We start from the raw sequence: 10,328 nt of genomic DNA on the forward strand, positions 1-10,328 counted from the left end.
TTGGATTGTTCCGTTCACGCTGCCGAGAAAAACCTGCCTGACCATCGGAGTTCCGTTTCCGTCGAAGAAAAAAGAAGGTTGCGGTGGTGGAGGGAGCGGCGCCGGCAATGAAGGCAACTGGCAGTCAGTGGAGTGGCGCAAGAGAAGAGCGCTCTCTCACTCTCACTCTCGATATCGCTCTCCTGTGAATTGCGATTAACAGAGGGAATAAAATGATATAGATGCCTTCCACCACATCATCAAATTTATAAAAAAGGCTTAATGCATATATACACACCTAAACTTGGCAAGTTTTGCCTAATGGCACCCTGAACTTTTAAAATAACCTATCACACACATATAGTTGCCTTTAAAAACCTATCGCACACCTATAGTTGTCTTTAAAAACCTATCGCACACCTATAGTTGGCTCATTCGGATCTCCTACACACAAAATCGTTGATTTTTCGTCTTTGACGGATGAGGTGGCATACCGAACGAACTCCCGCGCTTTTCTTCTTTTCTGTAACACGCATACCACTTCGTTCGTTAAAGACGAAAGATCAACGATTTTGTGTGTAGGAGGTCCGAATGAGCCAAGTATAGGTGTGTAATAGATTTTTAAAGCCAACTATAGGTGTCCAATAGGTTTTTAAAGCCAAGTATAAATGTGTGATAGGTTATATATCATTTGATTCAGGGTGCCAATAGACAAAACATGCCAAGTTCAAGGGTGTAAATATGCATTAAGCTATAAAAAATTCTCCTTTTAACTATGCCACTAAAAAAATCCTCTTTTTCCGCTAACATCTTAAACAACTACCATTACCATTTTGTTACCAAAAATTCCACAAATCTCATAGTGTTAAAACCCGAAACCACATTGTTTTTTTTTTTCTAATTTATCCCTAATTTTTTAAAAAATATTTGAGTAGGGTCAATTGACCTCACTCCCTATGAAGTAGCTCCACTTCCGTTAATGAGACGAAAATCGAATACCCTACCTGTTATCATCGCTGATAACTTGGGAAACATATTCAGTAGGTTAAGTTGTATCAAGGAGGGAATCCATTCCCATCTTGAAGCTAAAATTGATAACTCAAACATAATCTACACAACAAATAAAAATGAACAGTGATAATATGTAGTTTTTATACATGTTTAATTTTAATTTTAATCTATTTCTAGTTTATTTCTTATATTTTCATATTTTTCCCTTATGTTTTACTCAATTTATACAAACTCACACAAATTTAAGAAGTTAATGTTTTATTAAACGAAGTACTCAATCATTTTTTTTATTGACGTACAATTTTTTTGAATTAGTTAAATAATAAAATCACTCGGATATCTTATATTTTTACATGTCATCTATAATATGTGACTTATACCATTACACAAAGTCAACATAATATTAGCAGATCAAAAGTTTATTAAATAGATTTTAAATCAAACTTTAGGGTCCGTTTGTTTTATCTGCTGTTTGCTGTTGCTGTTTGCTGTTTCCTGTTACGGTTTGCTGTTTGCTATTTGAAAAGGCTGCTGTTCCAAAAAGCAGGGATTCCCTGCTTTTATAAAAAGCTACTTTTCGGCTATAAAACGCAAACAGGAGGTGTCTAACCAAACACCTTAAACTCTCCTTTTCAAAATGAAAAGGCAAACAGGAGGTCGAAAAGCAGCTACCAAACAGCCCCTTAATGGTCAAGGTTAAATATTTAGAAGTATTATTGTCTCTTACACATTTTAAAATGCACCACTAACATATGTAACAAAATTTCATGCGACCCACAAACACGATATGCAAACCATTGTATTGATACGATTATGACAGATTTTATTGTTTGGATTGCGGTAGGATCGACTCATTTGATACTAGAAAATTGACACAACACATACACGACCCGCTTACACAAATTCCTCTCCATCTTTCACTTTCCTCATCTCCAATTAAGAAAGCATAGAAAACAAATGGTACAAAATGCTGCCTTAGACATTTACAAGAATCTCAGTGTTATCAGTCATATGAGACATTTGAAAAACAAATCTAAAGCATCAAAGCTTATAAGTCGCAATCAATCATGAAACATTCGGAAGAAACTACTTACTATAAGGCGCACGAAACGTGTTGAAAATCCGAAGTTGTTTTCAGCTTGCAACGGCATTAGGGGGGAACACCTTCTGTATGAACTCTAAGAAACGCTTCGAGTAAAATGTAGGATCCACAGCAGAGATGGATAATGAATCAAACTGAAGAGATTTGTAAGCATGTTCTAACTTCTTTGAAATGTTATACTCTTGGAGTATATCAATTATGCCTAAATAAAGAACAACATCATATGCTTCATGGAATGTTTGTTTTTCCTCTTTCCCTGGAATTTGTTCTGCCCTTGCAGGCATGTTTACTCCTAGCTGGATCTGAAACCTGCCAGTAATTTTCATTTGTGAAGAATAATAAAGCTTTTCTATGCAAAATCACAACTATGTTCGTTTAGTTTAGGCAAAACGCATTATTAAACCCCTGAACTTAACCCATGAACTTTACGGTTTTAAGGATCAAACCCTTGATCTTTATTTTTCACACACATGAGCCTCTCAATAACCGCTCGGTTAGCTAAGTTGTTCGTGAAGAGCTCAATATGTGTGAAATTAAAGATTAGGGGTTCAATCATACAATCATAAAACCATAAAACGTTTAGGGGCTTAATCAAGAAAAATTGAAAAGCTTAGCTATTTAAATATGCTTTTTGCTGATAATAATAAAAGCAAACGAGCATCCATCGGAGGAACTCAATTTTAATGATATATCTTTTTGTTGGTCCTTTTTATGTATTAGTTTGGAAGTAGAATTCTAAATTCATGCTAATTAAATATAAGAAACACAAAGTCATCTTCACTTATCTTTCACTTTTTTTATTCAATTTCTTCCATGGTCGGACATGTATGTATTCGCAATTTAGAATAAAACTGAAAGAATTATTAACTCTTTTGAAAACAATTAGATGATTAAGTAAACAAATGGCAAAATGCTAAGCCCTTAAACTTTCACGGTTTGAAGGATTAAGTTCCTAATTTTCAATTTTACATACATAGAGCCCTTGAGTAACACTTTAGCTAATGAAAGCCGCTAGTGAGGGGCTCAATGTATATGAAAATTTAATATAAGGGGCTTAATTTTTAAAACCGTAAAGCTCAGTAACTTAATTTGGAAAAATAAATTATCAAGGTAATCTGCAACTGTTTATCCTTCAAATGCAGAAAGCAAGAAACTTGAAGTGAACCTTTATGAAAAAGAGCTCATTTCAAGTATAGAAATCATACCTTGCTGTACCCGGAAGAAGGAGATCAACTTCCTCATCACCAGCAGCTCGTAACCGGCTACCTCTGATGTGAGGACCGACAACAACACTATTATCATCTGTTCCACGAGTGACCAAGACAAGACCTTGTGGATAGTTTTCATCTTCTATTGTATCTGTCAATCAAATATCAAGAACCAAAATTTCCAAAATCAAAATACAATCATAAAAACGGAACATGACCACACGGAGAAAATTGAGCAAACATTATACTGTCACGAGGAACATTCACGTTGGAGTGGTTTTAGAAAATTATTTCAACCGAAAATGTTTTTAGAACCTTCTTTGAGAACATAAAATTTAACCATTTTCATTTTAGATAGGGAGTCAAACTGGGTTGGCGGGTCATGAACGTGTAGTGTTTCTACAATTAGTCTGGTACAATACTATAGTCAACTAAATAGGTTATAAAACCCACCAAAATTAATAAATTAGAATTTCTAGGAAAAGAAGAGAAGTATATATATATATATATATATATATATATATATAGGATAAAATGGCTTATAAAACCCATAATGTATATTTTTAACAAATATAATTAAGTTTAAATGGGTCAAGTTGACACAACCCGCCAACTTGTTCAAAATTATAAGTGCCATAGCAAGTTGATGAGTCAACCGAACTGGCGACACAACCCATTAACTTCTCAGGCCCAATATAAATACTCTCAGTTTCAAAAAAAGAAAAGATAATAATAATCACTCTCAATAATGGGAACATAGTTGTTAGAATCGTACGTCGACTCGTACGATTGGATTCGATTCATGAAGAATTCGAGTCGTATCTATGGTACGACTCGGAAGCTTCATGAATCGGCCGAGTCACCACCGATTCGGCCGATTCACCGAGTGACCCGATTAGGTCGATTCAGGATTTAAAAAAAAAAATCAATTTCTAACAACTCAAAAACGTACAACAGAACAACTTTCGAAGAAGATGACTATTCACTTTACAAAAACAAAAAAGAAAAAGTTATGAAATACAATTAGTTTCAATTAGATGACTCTTCACTTTACAAATTCCAAAACCTTCCCTCTTCTTTTCTATTTATTTGTTATTATCTTCTTCTACTCTCTATTCTTTCTATTTTCTATTTTCTATGTTCTGTCTGTCTCTACTTTCTTTTATAACTTGATATAATTTGTATTTAGACATTAAAATTGTATTTTTGGACTAATATTTAAAGTTAAATATGGTTAATATTTTATTTTTTTATAGCATTTTGAATTTGATCCGAATCTGAAAGATACTTCACGAGCAAATTAGGCAGCTCGGAAGGACCAATGAGCAATGATTATTAGTCTATTTAACATATTATTTCAGACACCCACCTTCCTCTGCCAACACCCCAAGTCCTTCAGTGAGTATGCTTCGATGAGTTCGTAGGTGTTGAGGGGCTCTATAATGCACACCCATCAGAAGGCTGTAATCCATAATGTGTTGTACTTCCAAAAATTTGCTATCAATCTCAATCTGGCTGCATCAAGATATATATGAAACAGCAAAATAAATTTCACAGCATATCATTGATAAGCCAATCTTAGATACAGCCATTTCCATAGAACTGATTGCCAGCAAAATATTCTTAGAAACTGTTGAGTATTTCTCTAATTCCAACTTCAAAGGAGTAAGAAGATTTATCCTAAAACCAAAGCAAAGCATAGCAGTGAAATGCACTGATGATTATTGAAGTTTGGAGTCTATTTCACAAAGGTCACTGAACTTAATTTTCTTTCAATAAAAATTGAACTTCACATTTGATTTCAATAAAGTCATTCTTGAGTACAAAAACTCACACGGATATTAACGTGGCACATCCTAAGCCATAAAAATTTAAAATCACATCATTGTCCAAATTGGCGCTTAACTGGCATATAGCCAATTGTTTTCTGTACCACATTAACATTATCGTATTTTTTATACACAAATTGGCGAGAATGACTATAAAAGTTAAATGTGAAGTTCAGTGTTTTATTAAAAGAAAATAAAGTTTAGTGACCATTGTGAAACAAACCCCAAAGTTGGTGACAGTGTAGAGAGTTTTTCAAGTTCTTATACAGCAACAATATAACCAATAATAGTAAAGAAGAGAGATAATAAAATATCTAGCATTCTTAAGGGCTCTAGACAAGTGATATGATTTGCGACACATAAAATCTCAGATTCCTGATGTGGTAATGAAAATTTTGGATCATCTCTATTCTCTAATATAGATGCAAGTAAATTGAATGGAACACGGAAATAGTGTGTTCTTCACTAATCACAGAACTTGTACATTCCCAGTTAATATTATCTAATTAATTGATAAAAAAAACAAGTGATACGTGAATCTAGAGAAGCTAAAAAAACAATATAGTAGTTTAAGAAGAGTCACTTACTTTAACAATGCTACTCTCCATGAAGGTTCTAAATAGAAACAGTAGTTTAGATCCAAATCTTTAAGTGTTGTGTTCTCATCAATTTCAATTTTGTCTGTAGATCGTCCTAGAGATGAACCTTTCAAATCAAACCTTCGATGAATCCTCAGTTCTGTACAGAACATATTTCCCATCACCACAAAGCGGAACTGCAATGCAGGAAATGGTTCAGAGACTTTAGTTTCTGAAAGCAGGTTACAATAAGCTAAGGTCTAGCTGCACTTTAACGATTTGAAGTATAACTCATGCTTGGTTTCACAATGAAATCCACACTAATCATTATAAAAATCTGCAGACAACGGTATTCATTGTTATCGTGATGTTAGTTACCTTTTGACCACTTGAAGGCTTGATCCTGTGAAGACCAAAAAATTTCGTGATGAGTGTGTTTTCATATGATCTCACATGATAGTGATAATCCGGAAGCATTTTCAGGAGTACCTATGAATAAGAACTGTTGTGAGCAGAACTGATATCATAAAAAAGAAAATGAAAAATCGAACACTAGAAATATTCGTAGAAATAAAAAAGAACATGAGAAAAAGATGTCTCATCAAACTCAAAAGTTTCACAGAGATGCAAACCTTCACTTCAGATTTTCTCAGCGTCTTAATCATGAAGCGATCATCTTGAGACAGGAAAAAGATGCTACCGCTTTTTCCAGGAGAGGAAAGTTCCCTAAGAGCATCATTCCCACAAATGGACATCATGTAATCAGCTGCGTCAATTTTGAACATCTCCCTCAAATTCCTACATGCAAATAAACGGGCGCATACTTCAACATGGATTAGACGGCAAGATCAAGAACTAGATATATACAGAAACACTTGAAATAGAGAATCATGATCCACAAACAGCCTGCTGAATATAAAAGATGAGTTATAATATACACTTTATGCCGCACAAGCATACCTCGGATGCACTGTGTAAGTCAAATAATTCATCTTTAAGAAGAAGAATTTCAATTTCACAAAAAAAAGTGCAACTGCCATGCTCAACTTGATCACGCATTCCCCAATTTGTAGAACTTAAAGACAAAATGAACTAACATCTATAAGACAAACTAATGTGCTTGAAATTTGAAAATGGCCTAGAAATTGAAGTCTTTGAAGACTGAAAATTGAATTAACCTTCAAAATAATGCTGGTATGTATCCATCAAACTTTTCAAAATTTTAATAACTTGGGAGGCCGACAAACAAACCTGAAAACCATTGGGCAGTAATCTTTCCACTTAAAGTCTTCTGATTGATGAGGTGGCGTTAGTTGTGAACCATCTTTAGGAAACTGCATCCAAAAGCTTGCCTTTGAACCAAAATCTGATGTGCGGACTTCTCGCCTCTGAACGGGTGTAATTTTTCCAACAGTGTACCTGATCACATTTTAATGCATCTTCAATATTGGAGTTCAAAAAGAAAGAAAATGCAACCTTGGATAGAAATTGATGTGATTTACACTTAACAGATTCCTGCTGTAAAATCAGTGAGTGGCACCTTTATACCATGAATTTCACAATAGTGTTACGTTATCAACTAAATAAAATGCACAAAAATATTTCCACAAATTGACAACCACACTAAATCTTGAATATTACTCATGCAGTAAAAAGGACATAAGAACTCAAGCATTCGCCTAAGTGATAAATTTTCTACAATCGTTATATAGGAAGAAGAAAGAGATTAAAGAAAGTATGGAACTCACTGATATAAAGTAAAATAATAAATCGGGAACAAATTATGTTATAATCACACCAATGTGGTTGATGTGACATAATAGATTGGAAAATTAGCTACCTGATTCCAAGCTGCAAACTGAGCATCAAATCATAACTTCTGTGCCCTTTAATGATTGTTTCACCAGGCCTCTTGACCTCTCTAGCAAGTTTCTTTTGTCGCCGTTTAGCTCTTCTGGACGATGATGAGAAGCTATCATTTAACACAAGTTCGCTAATTAGAACACCTTGCATATATTCACGTTCCAATATAGGTGGTAGATTTGATTCAAACTCTCTCTCCATGCCATCAAAGGTAGGTTCTAGTGACGAATCATGACCTATCACCTTTTCAATAGATACTTCAAGACTCCAACGCCTTTCCAAAGAGACATTTTTGTTGCGAGACTGCTCTAAGTTTAAGAAGTTTCCCTTGGATGAATTGCGACGAGAACCCTGGTGCTCACCAACCTTGCCATTTACTATGTCTACTGATGATGCATGATGGATATGTGCCTGGTTCTGCCTTCTCATATCTGGAAGTAAACCTCTTTTTCTTAGAGCATTGAGGTATCGTTCTTGTACAGCCGGAAAACGGCTGCCTCTTGGATAAAATGATCCTTTGCCATCCTTCAAACCATGTGTCCAAGTCCCAACATAGGAACCACCATCACTCCACATATAAACACCAAAGCCATGCATCATACCGTTTAACCAACTTCCCTCAAATGAGTCACCATTTATCCATGTAAGAGTCCCTTTACCTGTCATTTTACCCCCCTTCATATTCCCAAGATAGATGTTCCCATTAGACCAGGTATACTTGCCTGGTCCTTCTGGTGTTCCTTGCATCCAAGAGCCCTCAAAGCTATCTCCATTAGGATAAATTTGATATCCTAAACCATGCTTGACATTCAACCGCCATCTTCCCTTGTAGGTCACATTATCTGAAGTTATATAGGTGCCTGCACCATGCATATAACCACCTGAAAATTCACCTTCATAAGAAGCTCCTGAAGACCATCGAATTTTTCCAATTCCATGTCTCATCCCCCGTCTCCACTCACCCTCATATATGCAACCGTCTGACCAAACATACTTCCCATTTCCCTCGGGCACATTTCCAAGCAATGAACCAGAATATGTTTCCCCATTAATAAGAAAAAGCTCCCCACTTCTAAAGGAAGCAACTTCGGAAGAAGAATGGGCAGCTTCACCGTTGATTGATATAGATACGTCGTCTCTATCAGAGAGGACTCTGTCAAAGAAGACATCAACAGATTTTGTTCTGTCTGCAGAAGTCAGGGTCCGCTGAACGTTATCAGCAATGGCCACAGGAACAGACATGCATAATGCCCAAAAGGTTACAATTCCTTAAAAGTTACACGTGACCTATATTTCTTATCAGTTATAGGACAATCTTAAATTCCATTAGAAGATCTTACAATGAGATTCTGATTGTATCTTTAAAAACCTCCTGGTCCTTTGATCTGCAAAAAGAGAGGATGAAATCATATTACTACTGGTAGACAAATAAATTAAATTCTATTAGGAGAATTTCAACAGAAACCAAGCAACAGTCCATCTACATCATGATTCAACAAAAAAAAAACTAATGATTCACAAAAGTAATAATTAGAAAAATCGCTTCCCTGGCCATTTCATTCTTATTCTCAGAGCAAGAAAAAAGAAAAGGGAAATTTAAATAAATGGATCCACATATGTGCTCAATCTTGAGGGAATATGCAGAGCCTTCAGTTTCCAGTAATCAATTTTTACATTTTCTCACATAAAAACTCAACTGTTAATAGTTAATACCACAATCAAGTCAATTATACACCTTCCAATAATCACAAATCCACAAAAACCTCAGCCTACAAAACACATAAATTCCACCAAGTTTCACCTCTGCTTCTAATCAAAACATTAATTTCCCTCCTATAAGAGAAATAGATCTCTACAAAGTTCGAATTGATTCCACAACTCTCCAATACGATTACACAATGACAAAAAGAAAAAGAAAAAGGAATAAAGTACCTGCAGAAGAGGAAGAATGAAAGAACCGAAGTTTAGGCGAGTGTAGCAGTTGTTAGGCGCAGAATATTGCTGCAGAGCCAGAAGCTGAAATTCTCAACTTTATTCAAAAGTTCTGAGTTCTCAACTTTCCATTCTCCTCTTTCGCATTGAAACTTTTCGAAGATCAATCTGTCTGATGTTGACGATTATGGATCGAATCCCAAGCTGAAAAGCTGAAAACCTTTCTTCTTTTTCTCACCCAAAGAAAATTAAACCAATAAAAAACTGATTTTTTCACGTATTTATATAGGCTGCTCAAAGTGGAAAGACCGTTATGCCCCCAAGTTGGGTCAATTGTATTTTATTATTTTTGTAATAGATTAATAGTTAATGGTAATAATTAGGGAACATTGTCTCAAGTGTTAATTAATTAATAATTAGAAAAAATTCATAAGAAAATAAAGATGACACGTAAAAATACAAATTCACCAGTTCTAAGAATACGACGTGTCGTTTTAAATACTTTTGAGTGTTTGACTTGGAGTTGTTGTGCTAGATTGCGACTTTGGACCCCACCTTTTTTTTTTAATATATACTTTTTGGTTACATTTAAAAAATATATATTAATTAAACAGCTAATAATAATAATAATTAAGAAAATTCATCAAAACTTAATGGCTTTAAGAGATTTTTGGGGGTAAATTTAGAGTTTGGATAACCTCTAATAGTGGTGTTTGATAAAAAGATGTTTGATAGAATTTATTAAGTCTAAAAAATTAATTTTGAAAAAACTGGTTTATGAGTTTTTTCAATTAACTTATTGTTTTATCTTTTTTAAAAACATTTT

At 34.6% G+C, this 10,328-nt stretch overlaps 1 protein-coding gene across 1 annotated transcript; it reads right to left on the bottom strand.

Moving 5' to 3' along the window:
- Positions 1-1,884: 1,884 nt before the first annotated feature.
- On the bottom strand, positions 1,885-9,745 carry LOC136208513 (phosphatidylinositol 4-phosphate 5-kinase 9). The gene is made up of 9 exons (XM_065999428.1): positions 9,503-9,745; positions 7,548-8,955; positions 6,959-7,126; positions 6,340-6,505; positions 6,086-6,196; positions 5,717-5,904; positions 4,670-4,815; positions 3,298-3,451; positions 1,885-2,401 (listed from the first exon to the last, which is right to left on the bottom strand). Exons 2-9 carry the CDS (start codon positions 8,810-8,812, stop codon positions 2,125-2,127), a joined length of 2,475 nt encoding a protein of 824 aa, XP_065855500.1. The 5' UTR covers positions 8,813-8,955; positions 9,503-9,745; the 3' UTR covers positions 1,885-2,124.
- Between the last annotated feature and the right edge of the window lie 583 nt (positions 9,746-10,328).

Source organism: Euphorbia lathyris, chromosome 10, assembly GCF_963576675.1.
Source record: "Euphorbia lathyris chromosome 10, ddEupLath1.1, whole genome shotgun sequence".
Lineage (NCBI taxonomy): Eukaryota > Viridiplantae > Streptophyta > Magnoliopsida > Malpighiales > Euphorbiaceae > Euphorbia > Euphorbia lathyris.